The 23,409-nt window shown below is 35.9% G+C and overlaps 1 protein-coding gene across 2 annotated transcripts in view; it reads right to left on the bottom strand.

Moving 5' to 3' along the window:
• The window catches only part of ANK2 (ankyrin 2), a 243,421-nt gene that overhangs the window by 52,266 nt on the left and 167,746 nt on the right, over nt 1-23,409 (bottom strand). For both annotated transcript variants that reach the window (XM_047090905.1, XM_047090906.1), the window contains 5 exons: nt 23,072-23,125; nt 16,900-17,044; nt 10,088-10,190; nt 9,354-9,457; nt 4,776-4,811 (listed from right to left, as the gene is read on the bottom strand). In XM_047090905.1, coding sequence (XP_046946861.1) covers nt 4,776-4,811; nt 9,354-9,457; nt 10,088-10,190; nt 16,900-17,044; nt 23,072-23,125 — 442 coding nt within the window. The remainder of the gene's footprint in view (nt 1-4,775; nt 4,812-9,353; nt 9,458-10,087; nt 10,191-16,899; nt 17,045-23,071; nt 23,126-23,409) is intronic.

Here is a 23,409-nt window from a genome sequence, read left to right as displayed (position 1 = left end):
CAATGATATTTATGTCAATTTTTATAAAAACGAGGCAACACTAAGTTTCAACTAGTAGCTGAAATATTCCAAATGTTCCAAATGCATTACAATATTTCTGACTTTCTCTACCTTCTTTAAATATTTTCATCTTTTGATTACTGTCACCATTGAACAATAGAACGGGGACTCAAACCCATAAGAACTTATTAGAATATATCCACTTAATATTATCAGTCTTGAATATTATTTGTACCTATAAAGCCATTTAGGGAATTTCCACCTCATGTTATATGCTATCGTGTTTCCCCTGTATGTATTTCAGTGATGACTTAGGGCCTATATGATGTCTCTATCTAGAAAAACATGTTAAATATCTTCTGGTGGTGCATCTTCTAAAAAAGTGAATTGAAGTAGCTATGTTCTTAGCGGCAATGTTTCCATAACAACGTTTGATTACTTTGTCTGATTTTGTGTCATTGACTGTTCCTTTTGAAATCTTCTTTTGTTCTATTTACTCCATAATTTCCATTCCCATGCATGAGAAGCATGCAATGTTTGTTTCCCTCCTACTGAGTGCCAGGTGCCCTGCTTGGAACTGAGGATACTGGTAGTAAAAATACAGTTGCTCCTGCCAAGATGCTCATAGTCTAAGCCCCAGGTTTCACATGATGGTTTTGCTTACTCAGAATCACTTAGTTTCCTGGTCAATAAGAAGTGAATTATAACCACATACAGGAGCCATGTAAGTACCATATTGGGCGTGACCTTGCTCCTCCTATTTCTTCCTGTGTTCTCCCAATGCCTAGAACAATGTAGATGGAGCACATAGGTCATCAATAACTAATGGTTGAATGAGTGAATGGAAGAATGAAAAGAGCAAGTTGTAAGGACTTGTATATATTTATATCTAATAGAGAGAAAAGGCAGCAAAAGTGAAGGTAATTCAATTATTTGGTCTCTGGACAACCAATCCAGTCAGAACTCATTCAAATTACTACACCCAGATATTTCAGCTCATAAAATAGCAAAATAGTTGGGAAGGACTATAGTCAATGTTAAATATTCTTCTATAGGCCTTTTCCTGCCCCCAAATAAGAGACTTGATATATTTATTTCCCTTGGTAGATGATTAGGAGAAAATGGGAGTAACCAAAAATCAAGAGTTTGAATATAACAAAGTCAACGATTTTATTAGGAGTGAAAATTTCATGAAGACAGACCAAAGATTGGGAAATCAAAATAAAAGAACTTAAAGGCTAAAGCTGCAAGTAGATAAATTTAAGTTTATATAGATCTGGGAAGTAATACTTAAGTACTGCACCCAACCAAAGCAAATTGGGGAAATTAAAGCGTCAATATGCATAATTCAGAGAAAAGAAAAATAACATTTCCAGAGAAAACAAGCCTTTGTGTCTTTCTCAACTAACTAAAGGAAGTAGCAAGACTAACCTAAAATGACAAGCTCTGGGGAGGGAATTGTCTTTCGCCAGAGAGCAAGGGAGGGGGCCTTCCAGGAGGGGAAGAGGGAAAGGGAAGGCAGGAGGGGGAGAGAGACAGAGGCAGGAGAATTGAGAAGAAAGCAAAACAGAAAGAGGTCAAGAGAGAAACGGGAAAGAAGAGAAGACATGAAAGAACTAAATAGTAGTAGTCAGAATGAATAAAAAGGTGTATAAATTCAGCAAGAAAAAAGTCTACAGAACTTACTCTATAGTCTACAGACTCAAATAACATAACTGTGGAATACCCATTAATAAAAAAGCTGAATATGCAGAATTGTATACTAAAAGAAGTCTTTTCTTCAAATGAGAGGGAATAAGAGAAATACTAATTCAAGTGCTAATGAAAAGTCTTTTAGATAAAACATGCTCGTTAATCCCAACAATTTCTAATATAAAATTGGGTAAGCATTTGAACACTTATATTAAAAATACCAGAATACCAAAAGGTTTCACTATTCAGATAGGTAGTAGAGTTAGTAAAGCTATTCTGCAGTGTAAAACACAGACTGTAAGAGACCATGCACTTTTTTTTTGTACCACAGGAAAAAGTGAAAACCTGGAAAGTATGAGTCATGAGATGAATCAGCTCACATACTAGAGTTAATTAAATAAATAGGATTTTCTCATATTTTCAGGAGATTAAAAATGGGATAATACTGTAAACATTTGGAAGTAAAAGGAATAGAAGTAAAAACATATAACTGAATATGTACAGAGGAGATGGTATATGGACTGAAGCTCAGCCCTGCTGTTTGTGAACTTTAAGACTGAAGCCTTGTTGTGAGGCAACTGGGAGGCTCAGGTCATGATCTTGCAGTTTGTGGGTTTGAGCCCCACGTGGGCTCTGTACTGACAGCTCAGAGCCTGGAGCCTGCTTCGGATTCTGTGTCTCCCCCTCTCTCTGTCCCTCTCCCGTTCTCTCTCTCTCTTTCCTCTCTCAAAAATAAATATTAAAAAAAAATACTTAAGCCTTGTCTCAATGAGGGAGAATCGTATTACCACCGAGGGTGTAGCATGGATTAAATCATGTGTGGGTAAAGCATTTAGAAGTCAGTAAAGGCTTGTTGCCATCCTTTTCCATTCCCTACACCCATATGATTTTGTGTATTTTGAATGTCATAAAAACTACAGTGCAATATAATGCAACACCTAAGAAACAGAGAAACTAACTTTTATCAGATATTTAAAATGAACATGGAAACTTGCTAAAGCAGTTTAATACAATGGTGGAGTTTTTATTAGTTTATGAACTTCACTGTTTAAGTAAGCTATTATCACAGGGCACAAGATAATGGAGCAAGTACATTGCTCTTTCCTGGATCTATCCGTCATCTATCATTAAATCTATCTCTGTTTGAATTACTGCTGTAACCATGGCCCTCAAGTTTCTCATCCACAAAATGAGAGAATTCGGCTAAATAAACTCTAAAGTGAGCTGGTGTTAAAATTCTATGTACCATTTCCTGTTAACTAAAGTTTGGAAACCTACTGAAATGTTTCACGTCAGACGCTCTGTAAGAATTTTTATTTGGAAAATAAACTGCTTTTACTGCAAGAAATATAGATTATTTCGCTGGATGCTTAAAACAGTCAACGAACAGTTTTGGAGAAAATGTGTACGCACATTCCACTGAACACTGACTGAAGACTGTACAGACAAAATTTATCACAGAATATACTCAGCTTCAATTGCATATCTTACTCTCCAAATGAAATTCAGCAATCATGCAAAACAGAAAGTCTTTCTGATGTTTTCTAAATTGTGAGATACAGTGTTATCACAATTTAAAAAGAATAAAAGCAAAAGCAGTCCACCATTATTATGCAGATGATTTGCCTGCAAATACACAATTTGATTAGCTAAACAGGTACATGCTTCAGAGGAGGCAGCAGAAAACAATGACTCTGGTCTTTTGAGGACTACATCCTCCACCCCAAAAGTTACTAATCCTTAGGTTTACTTTTAATTCATCCAGGGGTGGGGACAGGGAATTAACAGCATTCAGAGTTAGTTACTGGGTGAAAATAGGAAAAAAAAAAAAAAAGTCATCAGGGTGCTTCAGTGATCCACATATACATAGCAAGAGGGCCTTAAATTAAATCTGATTTCTGGGGTTATGGGAGAAAACAATATCGTGAGCTCTTTCTCCTCTCTAACTCCCTTAATTCCTTCCTACCTCTCCAAATTCCATAGACTGAAAAACTGGTGGAAAATCGCTTTGAAAAAAAATTGGCTCCATGGGGCGCCTGGGTGGCGCAGTCGGTTAAGCGTCCGACTTCAGCCAGGTCAGGATCTCACGGTCCGGGAGTTCGAGCCCCGCGTCAGGCTCTGGGCTGATGGCTCAGAGCCTGGAGCCTGTTTCCGATTCTGTGTCTCCCTCTCTCTGTGACCCTCCCCCGTTCATGCTCTCTCTCTGTCCCAAAAAAAATAAATAAACGTTGAAAAAAAAATTTTTTTAAAAAAGAAAAAAAATTGGCTCCAATTTGTAAAAAAATCTCCAATTATTTATCACTCACAACGTTCATGTGTAGAAACAGAATATTTACTGTGTGTTTCAGAAAAAGTAAAAGGATGGATTTGAAATTTTGAATTCCAAAATTGGAAAATAAAAAACTGTCTTATTTGCAGACAAGCTGTGGTATCATGGTGAATTACTGTACAATAAAAATACTATAATCAGTAGTCTGATAAGAACCTTTAAAAATAACTTTATTGAAATAATGAAGAATAGATATTTTTAGAAAACTGGCTAGAATCATTCTATAGCACAATTTCCAAAATATCAAAAGGTTGCACTTAAAGCAGTACTAGCAAAGAAATGCCCTATTAATAAATCTTCAGACTTTGGTTCACCTAGAATATAGTTAAAAAAAAAAAAAAACCCCTGCTAAGTGACACTTAAAATCATAACCTACAATATAACTAAAATAGCTCAACCAATTTGCATAAAAGCTGAAAATAACATTCTTCAGCTCTATGTAGCACTTTTTCTCACCAAAGAAGTAGAGATGTGGAGACTCAGGTCCAAAACAGGCTCTCACAGTAGCTCTACATTAATTGTGGTGCAACCCCACCTACTTTCCAAAGGAAAAAAAAAAATACCCACTTTCCTTTCACCACAGAGAAAGAGAATTCAGAAATGACCACAATTTGGAGAATATAAATCTCTCTCTCTCTCTGGCTAGGTATCTTCACACTAAAGCATCCTGAGATGGGGTATATGCAGAAGGAGATGGTGAAAGGGGGAGAGGAGGAGGCGACATGTTCAGAGAAGGAATTATGCAGAAGTTCACCTGCTGTTGTCACGATCAAGACATGGAGAGGTGCGGCTGCAACAGAATAGATACTTTAGCACAGAGAAGGAATGGATAAAGTGAAATATAAAGAAGGAAATCAGAAGTGACTTTCAACCAAAATATATTACTTATACACCAATACAGTATTCACTGAAAAAAGATGGAAATACAAATGAAATATAGCTCTATGCAAATGCGGAGAGAAGAGCAAGGTATGGGGGTTCGCAATGACTCCCAGTTCAGGGAACTGGGGATGTGATAAAATCACTGGATTTGGATTTGTAGCCTTATTCAACACTGGCTGGGGGAAGGTCATGTAACAAAGTCTGAGTGTCCTGGGGAAGTTGCCAAACACCAAGGGGCATTGTAATAAAAATCACAGTCTTTGATTTGATGGACATAGTCTCCAAACTTTTCAGTCATACTTTTAATACTTTCAAAATAATGGTAATGCCCTTTTGGTCTTCTTCCAAAGAAATGCAAGCAGAAAAGGCACAATTTAAATAGCTTCAATGACAAACAGTAGCATCAACTATAAGGTAGAGAAGGTAACATTAATTACCTACTAGCAGGTAACAAAAAACTATGCTTTTTTCAAGACTTTCATTCCCTGATTTGTGGTTTACTGTTCTCACTGGCCACACTGTCTAATCCCATTTTCTAGTCCTTTCATGCCTCTTCACCCTGAGTCTGCTTTTCCACAAAACCCTCCGTAAGTTTTCATATGATTCACTTGTGTTTTCAACACTTGACAATATACAAAGGGATACATGTTTAATGGACCAGAAATCCAGCCTTACAAAACAGTTGTTCTGCCACTCAGAAAATAATTGTCTTCATCCAAAAGAATTTACCCTCATGTACCTTAAGAAACTGGATTGTCTGAAATACATAAACAACTAAATTAACTGCTATAGGAATTTGATAAATATTGTCAAATGAGAAACAGTCTTGATTTCCTTGCCTTTCTAATGTCACCTTCCACTATTTGAACTAATTACCTTCATAAGTGTTTTTGTTGACTTTTTTTTAGAGTAGTTTTAGATTCACAGCAAAATTGTCACCATGTTTTAATGAAAAAGGAGTCCTTTAAAAGATCACTCTCTTATAGGTTTGTAGCTCCTGTAATATATTTGAGCATAACATCACGAAGTGGCATTTAATTGTTGGCATTGGCTGTCATTAAAGGACTATAAAAATAATACCACTGAAATAATAACATTTAAAATGAATCACAAAACTATTACTAGAAACTGTGCCTTATTTGTTAATTCATTATGCACTTATGAAATGGAGGAGAATTAAAAACTTCAAATTCTTTGCCCAAGTTTATGTTGGTATACTCATGACTGGTCTTGCTAGAAATGACTGTTTAGATTGTGAATCAGTAACACGATCCAAAGAACAGCAACAAAAATATTACTGTCAGCCTTTCTTTCACCAGATATTGGCTGTATATACTGGGTGCAGAACAGGTTTTTTTTTTGTTTTTTTTTTTTTAAGCACTGATACCTACTCTTTTGTAGTCATGGACATTAGTCATTCAAAAAATAGAGCAGAGGTTAAAGAAAATTACTAACACTACTTTTGGTAGAAAGTGTGACTTCTATTAATCTAAAAGCCCTTTATGGAATCAAATAGAACATTATACATAAAATTAGAGGCATATGCAAAAAAACGCTGACTTTATTATCCCCTTTATCTAAAAATCAACTATTCCTTACATTTTGGGTAGATTTGGAAGTGACTTAAGAATTCTCCCAATCAATTAAAGAAAAACTTAGTTCCCTAAAAACTATATAAAAATGACTACACGGGTGCCTGGTGTATAATGAACAAAATGAAAAAGAGAAATTATAGATGATATGATATAATGAATGTTATTCATATCCTTTAATATCATGGTAGCTTTCAAATACCATGACACTCAAAATCCTTGTGTTCAGTGTAATTACTCATCCCATTAGAGTCATCTGTGGCATTGCATTCAAATTCTAGAGACCTCACTAGATATAACCTAATAAAAATAACAAGTCAAATATTACCATTATGAATTATACTAGAGTGGTATTGTCACTTAAAGTATTCTGAATACATTCTGCTTAACTTATTTGAAATTTGTGAAGGATTTAGAAGGTGTATATGAGGGTTATATAAATACTAATAGCTATAATTTATTGAGTACGTATTCTTTCAAGGCAAAATGCTAATTATTTAAGAGGCATGGAATCCATAAAGCTCCCTTATGGGATCCATAATATAACACTCATCTTATAAACTGAAACTTATAGATAAATTATGTTAATAGATATTTTACATAACTTGCCCAGTGTCCTTGCCCAGTGTCAGGGCTGGGAACTGAATTCTGATTGGTCTGACTCCAAAGCACACTTTGGTTAGTGTTTGAATAACCAACATGTTATCTGCCTTCCACTGATTGTCTTCCAACTTCAAAAACAACAGAGAGGTGTGTTTCTTAAAAGTAGAGGTTAGATCTTACTTATCTATTTTCCTTAGTGCCTGACACAAGGTTTAGTACCTTGTAGAATTCAGCAATGTGTGAAGAATAAATAAGTGAATGGAAGAGATAAAAAAACATTTGAGAGAACTAGGTATATGTTAATTACCTAGATCTCCCTGGTAATCAAAGCTTTATTAGGCAAAGTTGTTCCTTTCTAACAGTTTATATATAAAACAGACATATTTGGACTACTGGTGCTGGCAGAAAATGCCAATGCTAAGACCCCAACAACAGAGATTTAAATGTAATTAGTTTGAGTTGGGGGCCTGGGTATCAGTATTTTTTAAAGCTCTGAGGGGATTCTAATGTACAGCCAGCGTTGAAAATTGTTTAGAATCAATGATCATGTTTGAAGTTTATAGAAAAATTAGCTTATTACAGACCAAGAGTTTAAACATCCTTATCTTAATAAGTGGTTAATTTTTAACCAGTGGATGATCTTGTTTCATCATAAGTAATTAACTAGAATTACTTATGGCATGTTTCTAGTTTTATACAACTGGTGTGTATATTGATGTACTTAAGCTGAATAGTTTATTGCCCTTCAGTAGTTAAAAGGTTTAAGGAATTCCTTTTTTAAAGTAAATTATTTATTCTGAAAACTGAAGTACTACCATAACACTTTGACTCCTGTAAATTCAGCTATTGATATTTAATCACACTTTGCCTAAAATAATCTTGTCACTTTGTAGGCTGGTATAGACTTCAAATATTTTATTGTGATTTCTAGATTCTGATCTATTGTCCTTCAGTATTCTAGGTCCAAGACTCTTTTCCTCCTTAGCATTGTTGAGAAATCTGGTAGAAGAATGTAATGTTATGTCTTTAGAATAATGATAGCTGTCAGACTTTAATTATCTCTTTTACACCTAAAAAAAGTTAGTAAATTTGGATGATGTTTAACTTGGTTTTTATTCACTTGAAATAACTCTTGTATCAGGAACTGCCTTTTACTTATTTAAAAAGGAAAAGAATATTATGATTATTTTCAATATCTATGTAACTAGTTTTAAATTCTATGAGCCTATAGTAGAAAATTAGACTACAAGATCCCAAATTTTTAACTACAGTATCTTTGAATGCTTTTCTGAAAGGAGAATATTTTAGAATAATAAAAATAAGAAAGGATCCACCACTCAAAATAGTTCCAGGGATTATGGATAAGGAGTTTGGGATAATAATTTATATTAAAGTATTGCACGGATAAAATACAAGTGAGGCTTCTTTAAATGAAAATGGAAATGATTAAATGAAAAATATTTTTAAAGCTTTTATGTAGTTATAAAATTACTATACAAATTGAAACTACCAAAACGTAAGGGAATAATCTTTTGCAAAGAGTGAAACAATTTAAAACTCCTTAAGCAAATTATTTTCTGCATAACTGAATTCTTACATCTTACGAACATCTTTAAGTATGTTCAAAATTATTAACTCTAAGTAATCCTACTTTTTAATGGGTTTATACAAAGAGGGAGCATTTCATGCATAATGACTTACATATTATCTGGATAACTTTTAGAAGGTGACTGAGAACCTGACAGGTTGCATTAAAATTTCCCTTTTTGGTATACCCCTACTTCAAACAGTATATGAACTCTTCTATCTGTGTGATTCAAACGTCTGTAAACATTATTTTAAATGCGTGAATATGTGAGGAAAGGCATTTATTAAACTAGTCCGTTAACCTTGGAAAAACAGAACTTTCTAGAAAGCAAGTGATCCTGTCCCTCTTTTTAAAGATATCTTTCAGACAAAATGTGAACAGTAAGGAGGCCACTGGTATATTCTGGTTAGTTAACAAGCTGTCTGACGCAATTCTACTAGTTATTTTAAAACAACAGTCAGTTTTTCTATGCTGAATTCAACTCTTTGGGCAGGTTTGTTTGTGTAGATCGAGTCCATGTTGGATAAAGCAATGTTATTTACAAGTTTAAACAAAGGTCACTTCCCCTGTAAGCTAGCCATCAGCTAAAGCTACTGGACAAAGCTGTTATTTTCAAGCTCATCTCTTTTTACCTCTCGATCTGGATACATAATATTGATTTACTCACCCTGAATGAATAGGGCTGGAAGAAAGAGCCACGTTGTCTAAGTTCTCAGTGCCCCAGCTGAGACGATAAGAATTCCTTTCTGCTTCCTTGGCTAGAGTTGACACCTAAATACAAAGAACACGGGATTTAACAAAAATACTTTCTTCCAAGTGAATAAAATATAATGAACTCTAAAAAGTATCACAGGAAAGTGGTATTACCACCTTTTCATTTAAAAATATAAGGCCAAGTCATTTAAAATGCATGTTTTATAATGCATTCCCATTTAAATTACACTGTTGACATAAGACCACATTTGTGAAATTATCTTTAAAGATAGGTATTCCCATCTATTTCTCTATATCCAACCAGCCAAAACTGATAAAATCACATCTAAGATTAAAATATTCCATAATTGCCTCTCCCTGTTTTCTGGGAATTGAAAACAATTTTAAATATAAGGTAAATATAATATCTTTACCTGTACCTTTCATTTTATACCTTAAATGCATCCTATCTCACTTTTTCCTTTAACAGATATTTTATAAAGAAATCGATTTAATGTATAATCTCCACAGAAGAATTAACATGCAGCATATCACTTTGGAAAAGTCCTCAGACTCTTATCCTAGCTTGTCAACCACATTAAAAGGATTTTCTTTACACAAAAAAAACTTTCTCTGGACATCTTCAGCAACCAGTAATGTTCAAAAGCTCTCCAGAAAGTTGAAACGTCAAAGTAAAAAGTCACGTACCTGGTGACTGGGGATGACAACCGTCTCGTCAATCATGGCACTGTCCCTCAGGTAAGAGGCATGGCTCAGGGTGTGAGACCTGTCGGAACTGAAGGATCGAAGGCTGGTAGGTTGGCAGGAGGCCATGGTCATGTACCAACAGCAGTGGCAGGGTTGGGAGGATGGAAGGATGAGCCGAGCAGGAGAGTGAAAAAAGCCTGCTATTAGCTAACAGTGCAACTTCCAGGGGGACATTAATCGCAACCATGGGAGAAGAAAACCCAGGTCTCTGTGTTGCCCTACCTTTCTGTCCAACAACTAAACTAACACATCTTTTGACTGGTTCCTACCACTCAATGGCAAGGGCACAAGGGAATCCAGAAGTGAAAATTTGATCCTTCTAATCTGATTTATTTTCCTCCCAGAAGTGTTTGAAACCAGCCACTGTAGTTTACTTACTGCCAGGACAAGAAATTCACACAGGAAATAATGCCAGAATAGGTTGCTTAAATCTGTGTTAAATGTTAATCTCCCTGCAACTAAGAAAAATATTAGGGGGGGCGGGGAATAGACCACCCTCAGAGAGAACAAAATGAAAGCACAGGTTTCATTTTCTCTCATTTTTCCATTCTCTCCATGCTTCATTCTCCTCCTCTCCAACTGTGAATGACTCAACACTGGTGCACTCCCCTGGAAGGTACAGAGTGAAATGAACTGTGACCAGATGCATGCTTCCTGCGGAAGTGGAGTTCCTCTTGTTTGTCTCTGGTGTCTCCAACAATGCTATTTCAAAGGGCAGCATTGTTCCCTTTGCATGTCCTCTGTGTGGTGAGTGAAGCACCAAAGAGTGCCGGTTGCTGTGGCGATGAGATGCAAGAGCACAAGAAACCGTTTCTAAGCACCAACCAGAACACAGACACATCTGCCAGCACAAAAACAAACTGCCAGTGGACACAACCGAAAAATGAGGCTTGCTTTCAAAATGGGATTTAGGCCTTGATAATTGATGCTGTATATTTTTGATAAATCTGAATTTCAAACTTCGGAATGATATACGCAAATGTGACGGGTAAAACTTGACATTTGCATAAGTGCAATTCATTCCTTCCTAATCAATTTGCACAATCAAATGACAAATAGATTGAGATCTCATATAAGCTCATATATTTTATACGTGTTAGTCTCAGAATTAAATATCTGTATTCAAAACATTAGCCCAAAGCCCATAGGGAAAAATAGAGATGTGCAAGCTTTCACAATATTTATAGAAGCAAAGTTTCATTTACTTTCAGCTAGTAGGCATTTGGCCAGTGAAGCACTGTAGAATTATGGACTAAATGTCAGGTTAGCATATTTCTGAGCAAAAACTATTTTCATTTTGCAAATATACCTATTTCTGTAAGCCTTATACTGTCATTTTTATGAAGTGCCAATATAGCCAACTTCAGTTATCTTTGAGGAAATCATCATTTGGTAGATAATTCATAGGAAGTTAGGGCCTTCACCCTCTTATCCTGCTGCAGGTTTTATGCCCCTAAAATAGACCTGGAATATCAGAGGGTAAAGTGACGTGAAGCAAAGCAGCTGATTGTCGGATCCTATATAAATGTGTGTTTATAATACAAAGAAATCTAATTTGGGAATTCACTATTTTGTGTTATATAGGCTCTCGAAGATTCAGGCTCTAGACACAGCAAAGGCAGGAGCAGCCCAGACACCTTAGTGAGCCCATCCATAGGGGTTTTAGTCCTGGCAGCTGATATTGGGGCTGGTTTTACAGTTGTGCAGTTGGGATTTCGATGGTGCACTTCACAAACAGGCTGCAGGCTACTATGATTAACTTTGGCCTAACCTTGAATTTGAGGATGAAAACAGATTAAATTATTGGGGGAAAGGATCTGTAATCTCAGCAAAAGCTCGTCTCAACTGCTGAGTAAATTTTTTTTCCCCTGCTTTAAATCATGAAGATAGCTAAGATCCACTTGTATATGTTTTGTACCAGGCAGCAAGAGATACATAGGTCTTAATTCTACTTTGCTTTATTTTGTTTTGAATTTGGCCAAGAGAAGGGAAAAGGGAGGTGTGAAGGATCAGCTTCCTACAATGATAGGTCTGTCTATAGGGTCAACCATCTTCCCCTGTCAGGTTCTTACCCGGCTCAGATTTGTAGATTACATTAGCTCTATCCATGGCTTTAGAATTCAGAGCTCCAAGTTGTAACTTTACACATGTAAATGTGCTAGATCTATATGAATGAATAGTGCAAAAGGAGCAAGAGGCATTGAGGTACAGGATTAGACATGCCTGCTCACAACAGCGAGTAGAGACTCTGGCAGTAGGTAGAATTGACTCCTAAACACGACACTGGAATAGCGGAAACACAGGTCTCAAAGAGAAAGTGGAAATTTAGCTTGGATGGGAACAAACTGGCAATAAAGGTACATGAAATAAGACCTAGTGGCATAACTGCCACCACTATAAAGGTCTGAACTTTGAAAGAAGGCAGTTGGGTCTCAATTGCCACACTCAGGGTGATACTATAACTCGGTGGATGTCTGTCTGCTTGGGAATGAAGTCTTAAAGAACTCATTTGGCTGCAAGCACAGAGCTGCATTTTGCAATCTATGCATCAGTAATAAATTGTTTTGATATCTATCTACTTGATACCTGGGTCTATCTCTTAACTGGTTTGAATCAGAGGGCCAAAAGAGTACTGGTGTTTTTTGTTTTGTTTTGTTTTTTATCTTTCCTAAAGCCTCAACAGAAAAGAAATACAGAAGGAGAAGAAAAAAACAAAAGAGATACAGTTGACTTACAACCAAAAATGAGATTAGGGTAGAGAGAGAAAAATATTAACATACGGAAACAGAGAGTAAGAAAAGTTGGAGAGACAGAGGGAGGGAGAATGAATGAGTGAGAACGAGGCCCAAATATCTCTATGATTTTATTCTTACTGTTTGCTGCCTTCTAAAATGCTAACTGGGTGTTCAATCAACGTTTACAGTTTCTAACTGCTCTTGTCTCTGATATATAGAATTTACTTAAATAAATAAAATTAGAATATTCCAACAGTGAAGAAATTATTCTAGTGAAATAATGACCAGCACAAATGTCTGGAATAATTCAAGTCTCTACCCTGACTGAAAACATTACAAACAGGTTTAAATGTTTTACAATTCATTTTTGTCATAAACTCAGAGGTCATGCCATTCAGTTAGTAAGGTCAAAATAACACGTATCCATAGAAGTGTGAATTTTTACTTGCTGTTCAGCTAGGGATTGTGCCAAAAGTTCTGTTATGGTCTTAAATTTATGCTTTTTTCCACTATAGTAAACTACTTTATGGACACAATAGGTAGTATCAAAGTCTGAACATGTAATAATTACTGAAAAACGTAATAATTACTATCTTAGTATGCTGTACTATTAGACAGTCAATTAATGAAGTTTTTCAACCCTACTGAACAAGTGAATATCCAAAAATGTTTATGCTTTATGTGCTTTATTGTCTGTAAAAGCTTCTGTGGTTCATTGTTACTTAGTGTTTTACATTAAATTTAAATGGCATTTTTAATTTAAAACAATAATACTATGGACACAACATCTAATCAGAATTTGGATATATTTTTAGGAATGTACATTAAATTGTACTTATTTTTGTTCTCCTGCATCCAGGTACATTTTAGGCATCAGAATCGTTTTTCTACCATCTTCAACTACACATAAGGCTGACTAGGTTCCTTTGGAGAAGCCATGCTAATGTTTTGTCAGCCACAAGGTGGAGCTGTGATGTTAACACAAAATCATACCAGGGGCATGTCATAGACTTTTATTCTAGTAATATATTTACCCTTCTAGCTTATTCAATACATCAAAATTCTAATTTGAGAATAAATCCATAATTCTAGAATATAAGCACCCCTTGAATACATACACACACACACACACACACACACGAAAAGTGAGCAAGGAAATGTGGATGTATCCAGGAGGATCATGTTTTCATGCTATTTAATACCTACCTGGGCATGGTACTATTGAAAGCATACCAAATAAATAATGAAAAGTAAAAATGGTTACAAAAAAAAAATAAAGAAAATTTCCACTTAACTGCCTAAGCAAAATAAAAAAAAACAAAATCAGTGAAACAAGAATTCCATGAAAATGAGATGTTGCCTGTAATTCCGTGTTGGAGATCATGAATACAATCTGGGGTCCCATAAATGCAAGTGTGGACCTAGAGAACTGACCATGACTTATTCATTTTATTGCCTCATCTTAAATGCTGATAAGTGTTCAGTTTAACAGGAATCATTAAACCTTTGACCCCTGTTTTATAGATAGTATTGTTCCAAATTTTTCTTAACCTGGTACTTTCAAAGAAAGAAAAAGAATCAGATCAAGAATTTATTCTTAGTAAAATAGAACAGGCTGAAAATAAAGGGTTTTTTTTCCTCTGACAGTGATATGATTATGTATAGATTATTATGAATCTGTGCAAAGCCATAAACATTTTATTTTTTGGAAATCTCAAGTCTTTTATTAAGAAACTTCAGATTGTGATGTCCAAATCTACCAGGATGTCAGAATCCAATTATAAAACACGGGCTCCATCATGAGCATTTCCACTCTCGTCCCTGAGTGCTCCTCCTTCTGCCTCTTGACCCCATGGACCACCTTCTATCTATGTCATTGAAGCCAAGGGGTCAGTCTAATCTTCTTCCTCTTCTTCACCCACTCCGTGAAATCTGTCACCAAATCTGGCTAGTTTCACCTCATAGATAGGCTCTATCTATGACAAATTTGAATTTGTCATTTCTCAATTTCTCTCCATGATCACTACCACCAGGGTTAAAGTTCAAATCTTCTCTTAACAGCTTCAATTAATATTCCTGCAATAGTTTTTCAGGTGGTCACAACTGCCAGGTTTAGCCCTTTGACAACTTCTCCCTAAAATTCACCCTTAATCTCACAGTCAGAGGGATCCACCCAAAATGTAGACAAGATCTCCCCTCCTTCACACTTATACTCTAGCAACACTGCACTATACTCTTTCTCTCACACACCATGGGCCTTTGCTCATGATCTCATTAAGGCTTCAAATGCCTTTCCCACCCTTCTTCACCATCATTAGCCATCACTGTGTTTCAGTTTGGGCTCATCTCCTCCAGGAAGCCTGACAGCTGGGGTTTCAATTGCATTCTGTGGGTACTACAGCCCAGTCTCTCTCACATCCCATTCGACTATGATTTTAGCAATTGTGTCCTAGTCATGTTTGTACCTCTAGCAACTACCACAAAGCCAGCCCAGAAAGGCACTCACTACATGCACATTGAATTGTTTAAGGAAAAGAGAAAAAATAGGGAGGAGGCATTGATGCTCAAGGAAAAACCCCCAAGAAAACTTGTTTTTGCTAATTATCCATTTAGAATTGACTACGTTTTTTTTTTATTTTATTTTATTTTTTTTTTAATTTTTTTTTTCAACGTTTATTTATTTTTGGGAAGAATTGACTACGTTTTAAAGTATTTATTTCCTAGGGGCACCTGAGTGACTCAGTCAGTTAAGCGTCCAACTCTCGATTTCGGCTGAGGTCATGATCTCATGGTTTGTTGAGATCAAGCCCCACATACGGCTCTGTGCTGACAGCATGGAGCCCGCCTGGGACACTCACTCACTCTCTCTCTCTCTCTCTCTCTCTCTCTCTCTCTCTCTGCCCCTTCCCCACTCATTCTCTCTCTCTCAAAATAAACAAACATTTAAAAAAATAACTTTAAAATGTCTATTTCTTAGACTCCGTATATGTTAACTATAGCTTAGCAAACAGCCAAGATTAAAACTACAAACATAAGATTATTGATTAGTGAAAAAGACGCTATGTGGACAACCATATGCTTAACCTAAATTGGCAGTCATTCTTTTGATGAGGTACCGTGGAATGTTCTTCTGCTTGCCTCAAAAAATAACCAACACCAGTTATGCTAGTAAGTAACAGTCAGAAAATAACACTGATTTTATACTTCAGAGTATTATATGAACCTCTTCAGATTTGTCTACAAAACCTATGCTCCTTCATATTTTTCTCAGATTGCTTTTTGTATTCAAGTTCTTGGAGGACTGGGGTCTCGTTATTTTTCATGAAAAAGTCAGTTTCAGGCACAGTTTCCTTTTGAATTTACTTCTTTTTAATCCTTCTTCACAACATACTTCTATTCACAGAAATTATGGCACTAACAAAAACACTCAAGGAAACTGCATGTGTCTGTAATTGCCACGTAGTTAGCCTGTCCATAAGGTAAAACTGGCCTTTTTATTTGCCTAGAGAAAAAAGTGGCAAATAATTAAAACACTACATTGAAAAGTAGAGATTTCTTTACTTATCATTTCTCTGCTTTTTACTGGTCGTTTGACTTTTACTAAGTAACTTAATCTCTTTCGACTCAGTTTCCTGTTCTTTAAAATAGGCACTTAAAGTTGCTCAAGGGGTGTGCCTGGGTGCCTCTGACTCTTGATTTTAGCTCAGGTCATGAGCTGATTTCACAGTTCATGAGATGGAGCCCTGCATTGGGCTCAGTGCTGTCAGCACAGAACCTGCTTAGGATTCTCTCTCTCCCCCTTTCTCTCTCCCTCTCCTCTGCTCTCTCTCACTCTCTTTCAAATAATAAATAAACTTTAAAAAGCTGCTCAAGAACACAGTAAGGTAACATGCTCAGAGTTGTTATGTGCAGTCCCTGTTTAGGTATCAATAATTATGTCTACATTTTTACTATTATCATGAAAAAAGTGTTGCATTCCCTCCTAGCTGACATCAAATGTAAGCTTTAGGTGAATACCTGTCTGAGCGGGCTCCCTCCAAGCTGTATCGCAGGTAATTCATACCATCCAGGAACTGGCTGCTGGGTAGAGAGTCATCACCCAGCTCTTTCAGATCCTCGGGCCTTAGGTATTCTCCTCCATCACCTGTCATTGTGTCATCACCTTGAAGCAACCAGAGAAAGACAAAGCATTATGCGTTGAATGTAATATTAACTACAAAATAGGAGGATTGTGGAAAATACCAGCATAATAGCACTGACATCACTGAAACACCACACACCAAAGAGAACAGAATGCATGCAATTAAAAAGTGATAAAACTTAGAGAAACAATATTTGACCCGCTTCTATCGCTTACCAAGAAGAAATAATTACCTGAATTCTAATTCTCTTAATATCAGTCAGTTCTCTTTACTCATTTCTTCATCACTCATTTCTTTACTCATTTTCTTTAGCTGGCTTATAGCTTATATTATTTAACTTAGTACAATATGTAGGCTGCTTAACTTCTACACACAGTTCCAATAATTTTGTACATGATGTCCAGCATTAACATTCTCTTCATGTCATTGGCAATATGCTAAGTAATATCTACTGCTCTAAAACAAATCTGTGGTATATTAAAGGAAGGGATATAATTTATAAGATTAGCAAGATATGCACATTAGGGAAAGAACACCAGAACAATGTGAACAGATTGTGACATTTTAATAAACAACCTTGAATTTAATTTTAAAAACACTGGAGAGCATAAAAAGTATGTTTTGTTGGAAACTAGATGGCTTCCCAAAGGTGAACTATAGGGAAAAAAGTGAATTAAGTAACTAAGTTGTAGCAGAAAGAGATGACTAAGTGTGGTGGCTCATATTTAGAAGCACAACTGTTAAGGGTACATCCCCTGCCCGTGATTAGGAATAGAATGCTTTCAACAATATCTTTTTCAGGTAATTCAATAAATAATACCCCATTCACAGAAATGTTCTATATGCCATTAACATGCTGAGATGGAGAAATAAATAATATAGCTGAGAGAAACTGTCTTTGAGGACTCTGAGACACTAATCACACACTTTAAGCCTCATAATCTATGTAAAGGAAAACTTGAAAGAATGGACTTTATTCCTACAACTAAGTTAAATATTGTTTTATTCTCATTTGTTTCAAATAATTGTTCCAAATCAACACTAATTTATAGAGATACAGCATTAAAGAACTGTAAGAAGGGTAGGTCTTTGACATTTCATTATTTGTCTGTATATATGATTTTAAGATCTCAGATTATTAGGTCTCTAAATTACTTAAAGCTGATGACAGACTGAAAAAAAAAGATCTTTCAGTAAATAGGGACGTAACTTATTCACCATTAGATTTTTGTCTTAAAATCAATGCATTTAACATTTGACAGTTACAAGTTTCATCATTAAAAATATTTTCATGGCTCTTTCAGGGACACCATTAGATTTTTATTGAGTTTTAGCACTCTGAGTTAGGATACCCAGAGTATTATTAAAAATTGAGTCTTTAAGGGCACCTGGGTGGTTGAGTTGGTTAAGCATACAACTCTTGATTTTGGCTCAGGTCATGATCTCATGGTTTGTGAGTTCAAGTCCCACATCAGTTTCTGTGCTGACCATGTGGAGCTTGCTTAGGATTCTGTCTCCTTCTCTCTCTGCCCCTCCTCCATTTGCTTTTTGTATCCTTCTCAAAAATAAAGAGAAATGAAACTTTCAAGATAAAATCAAAGTTGAGTCTTTAGAACTGGACAGACCTGGGTTCAAATTCTGATTCTGTTATTACTGGCTTGTTAATCTTCCAGAGCCTCAGTTTCCACAACTAGTAAATGGGAATGATACTAATAATCTATCACATATACTAGTTACATGAATTAAATAACACAGAAAAATGTGTAATAAAATGCCAGAGTATAATAACTGCTAGCTATTGCTTCTACTAATACAAAATGGTGAACGTATTACACATTGAGCTAAATTTCATTTATGCAAAAATATTTTTAAATATATGTATTATAAAGAAATAGAATTTTATTGTTTAAAAATTCATAAATCTGATAGCTCTAAGGAAAACATGAGTAAAGTTTTTAAAATTATGTTTGTTAAAGTGGTCTCCACCCCACCTCCAGCCCTTACATTATTTTCCTCTTCAAAGTGTTCCCTCACAAAGCAAGATGTAACAACAGATAAATAACAATATAGTCAAAGACAAAATGCATGATGTTTGTCAACTTTAAGAACTAAAAAGGTCAGGGGTGCCTGGGTGGCTCGGTTGGTTGAGCATCTGACTCTTGATTGCAGCTCAGGTCATGATCCCATGGGATCGAGCCCTGCATTGAGGCCCACACTGAGCATGGAGCCTGCTTAAGGTTCTCTCTCTCTCCCCATCTGCCCCTCTCCCTCTCTTTCTCTAAAAAAAAAAAAAAAAAAAAAAAAAAAAAAAAGAAGCCCAAAAGGTCAGAAGAGAGAGAGATCACTTTAGGATGATGTGGTAGGTTCAGTAGTCTCCTCCCTAAAATTTCATGTCCATTTGGAACCTGAGGATGTGGCATTATTTGGAGATATGTCCTTTACAGACATAACTAAGTTAAGGACCGAGATGAGATAATACTGGATAAATCCAATGTGAACATTCATATAAGAGACAGAGAAAGAGACACAGAGGAGAATGCCATGTGAAGGCATGCCATGTGAAGGTTGAAGCAATGTGTCTAAAAACCAAGGGATGAACACCAAGAATCACTGACAGCTACTAGAAGCTGGAGGAGACAAGAAAGACTCTTCCCTAGAGCCATCAGAGGTTAGTATGGTCCCACCATAGACTTTTCACTCCCAGAACTGTGAGAGAATAGGTTTGAGCCACTAAGTTTGTAGTAATTTCTTGTGGTATTCCTCGGAAATTCAGTAAAGCTGGTGAAGCACTCACTGAAGAAAGAATTGAAGCTGATTATTTGTTCGGGCTCAGTTTTCATGGGCAGAGATTGTCAGTACTTCAGGAGAGAGGCTCATGTGTAAGGGGTCATGGAGGGCAGTAAAAACAATATGAAAGAGTAATAATCATTACTTATTTAGAGAATACTATGTGAAATAACTTGGCAATAGTACACGTTCATGTGGGTGAGCAATGGCAAACAGTCCAGAAAGAGAGTGTCTGAACATAGTGATAAAATCAAGAAGCTCAGACATTTTGTTATAGGCCTTGTAGGATTCATTTGTTCCTCCTATTTCCCCCTCTCTTGTATGATTGGTACATTTTTACATAGGAGTGCTTTTATAAGTCAACTAAGTTGGGTGCCCCTTTGTTTATTTCTGGGGGAAAAGATTGTAAGATCAATTCTAAGAATTGGTGTACCGAAACACAGGCTTTGTCTGGTTTGGCTATAAGCCTAAATTCTTTCCAGAAAAAAAAAAAAGTACACAAGTTTTGTTAACATTCGGGAAGACTAAGTCTACTCTTATTTATGCAAAGGTGAAGGGAATAGCTAGATGCAGAATCTGTCATGTAATACAAGGAAGAAGTGAACAGCCTCATAAAGTGTCAAGTGTTCACAGCAGAAGTGTGTTCAATGGAGATAATAGCTGATGCCTCTACACTGCATCATAACACTGCCCTTCTGGAGTTCTCTTGATTATTATTAGTACACATCATTCCAGAGAGCCAGTGGAGAAGTTTGTACAAACCATCCAAACACAGGAATATACGGGGGGAAAAAACTTTTTTTACTTAAAAAAAAGGAAACAACTGTTTGAGTATGTGGGACGGGAGTCATGTTTCTACAGGTATTTGAGTTATATAAGTGTTATGACCCCTGAGCCCCACTATATAACTTACTGCTGTGGAGCTGAGTCAGCAAAGGCGGGGATCAGCTCATGATCCTATGAAGATGTAGAGGATTACTCTTACAGCTCTGTTTTCGTCTGCACAGTACGATACTCTCAGACTGAATTCCCATTTCCACCTTTTCCTCCCATTTGCTTGCCATGTTGCTCCACCAGAACTTATTTATAATATGACTGAGCTATTATAGCAACTTTCATACTGGGCTTACATTCTCCATCCAGCACTTAATGGCTGTGTGCTGTTGAGCAAACTACTTAATGTGTTTAAGTCTTAGTCCTCTCATGTTCAGGTGAGCCCTTCCTCGCCTGAAAAACAATGAGGGGAAATCCATAGCCTATCTCATGTGGATGCCATGGGGATTAAATGAGATAATGCACCTAGCATTGTAGATGCTTAGCAAATATTTTCTCTTCCATCAAATATCTCCTTCCTTCCAATTTCTTCCTAATACACTCGTTTAGTGTAACATGGCTGGCTTAATCTTTGTAAAAATTAGATATGTTTCACTCATTAATCAAAATTTTTAATATGTCCTAATTTCCCAGACTTTTCAGTTAATAATTCAACCATTCCACAGCGAAGCCCAATATGTTTTAATGCATTAGCCAAACCGAATGACTGGATGATTTTGCCACTCTGTGTCTCTCTCTTGCACTTTCCTATCTCAGGACCTTCCATACTTCTCTCTCTTGCACTTTCCTATCTCAGGACCTTCCATACTTCCACACTCCTTCTCTACTCTCTAAAATCTGTGTCACCTTCCTATTGATCTCTCCATTTCAGCAAGTCCACGGCACTGTGCCAGGTCTCTCCTCCTGACCTTCCAGGGCAGATATGAACAGTGATGGGATAGTGCCTGCAGTTACACTTCATTTAACTTCTACATTATCTCTCCATATGTTTCTAACGGCATGCCCTATGTCCACCTTTGATTCCCCCGTGGTACAGGGATAGAACTTTATAGACGATAACATCACTTTTACTGTCTGTGGACTGGATTCATACGTGCATATCCTGATTACTTTACTATAACCAGTTAGCTTGAAAGGACATCTATACTTGGCTTGAATATCCTTTTGAATTTTGAAACACATACTACTATCAAAACAGATTTTTAAAAAAGGCAGGAATTGACTAATACCTTCAAAACACACGTGGCTGCACCTCGTCCATATGGATAATAGGTTCCACAAAAACATTTTAAACACATAAAACATTAAAGCGTTGGCAATGTCAACGAGCCAAGTTTCTTTATACTAATTCTTGCACTAAAAGTTACTTCACAATACTCAAATACTGTATATCCTACATATAAAAATTATTCAACTTGAATTTCTTTCTCGGAAAAAAATGTTACTAAGCGTTTGGCTATGTCTAAAAAAAAAGAAAGCTTCTTCTGTCACCGTAAAAGATATTCTTGATCATTAGCCAATATTTCTCTCAAATCAAGACTTTTATCACTAATAACTCTTAATCTATAAGTGTTTTAACAAAAGTACACAAGATGTTATAGCTACATCTTACATTATGCAATGAGCAGCTCCAAGAAACTGTTTCACATGAATGGAATTTCTATAAACCCACTAAGTACTCTGAATGCATTAGCTATCAGAATTATTTAATAATTATGTAGGAAATAAGGAAATTAAATAATCACTAATTTATTTGATCTATAAATTTAGATTTTCATGTAGCAGGTTTGCTTAAAGTGGTGCCAAATGTAGCTTGAATCTCAGTGGATAGAATATTTTATTTTATTCATTTTTCCCTATATGCCAAAGCTGCCCTAAATCATTTTAAGAGTTACTTTTTCTTTATTCCTAGCTACCTTAATAAATCACATAATAGCTATCCATTTCATATATTTTTAGCCATATCTAAAACTTATCTCCATCCAAGAAGGATATGAAATACAATCAGTCAAGTCGTCTTAGTTTTAACAGGTTCATGCTAGTTAAATGTCAACTTATCAAAGAATTATTTTTTTTCTCTGAATTTGTATTCTAACAAGAGACCTAGTTACGGAAAAAATATTTATATATAATGCTCATTAGGTAATTTAATTCTACTAATAGGTCTCAACAATTCAATTCTAATAATAGGTAGCAAACTCATTAGTAGTAAAAGCAGGTTATGGCTTTAAGCTTCCAAGTTAATAAAATCCACACACTCACATGCACACATACACAACTCCATCCATATTAGACATGCTATTTCAAAAGAAACAGATTAGTATTAGGCACCCAGATTTAAATAGCAGGCGAGTTGCTTCTCTCCAGTTAAGAAAAATTAAAAGCAAAAAAAAAGCTTTCACTCCAATCCCTTCCTCTAAAGATACCTGAATCACTAAGCGCTTCCCCATCAATAAAGTTGTCACCGAACTGTTTAAAAGCTGTTAAGAAAGATGACCCCAGAAAACAAAATATGATGCGCATATATGGATGCTGAAAATTAGCTGGCAAGTGTTAGGAAGGAACACAACATTATTATAATACTTGGAACTACTACCTTTGGCCATTATTAATTTATTTATACTAATACAGTGACCAAATGTGCTCATTCTTGTCGTAAGTTCTTACAAAAGCTGAGATACGTCGGTGCCTGTTACCAGTAGGTGAACAAATTGGTTCCAAATAACATCTCAAGTGAAGTTTTACTTTATGGTTCTATCTTGAG

Source organism: Lynx rufus, unplaced genomic scaffold (assembly GCF_022079265.1).
Source record: "Lynx rufus isolate CCGP_SWC_20201006 ecotype Redwood Valley unplaced genomic scaffold, mLynRuf1.p SCAF_3, whole genome shotgun sequence".
In the NCBI taxonomy this organism is placed as follows: domain Eukaryota; kingdom Metazoa; phylum Chordata; class Mammalia; order Carnivora; family Felidae; genus Lynx; species Lynx rufus.
Note: the sequence above shows the minus strand (reverse complement) of the source record. Positions and strands in the feature narration are given on the sequence as shown.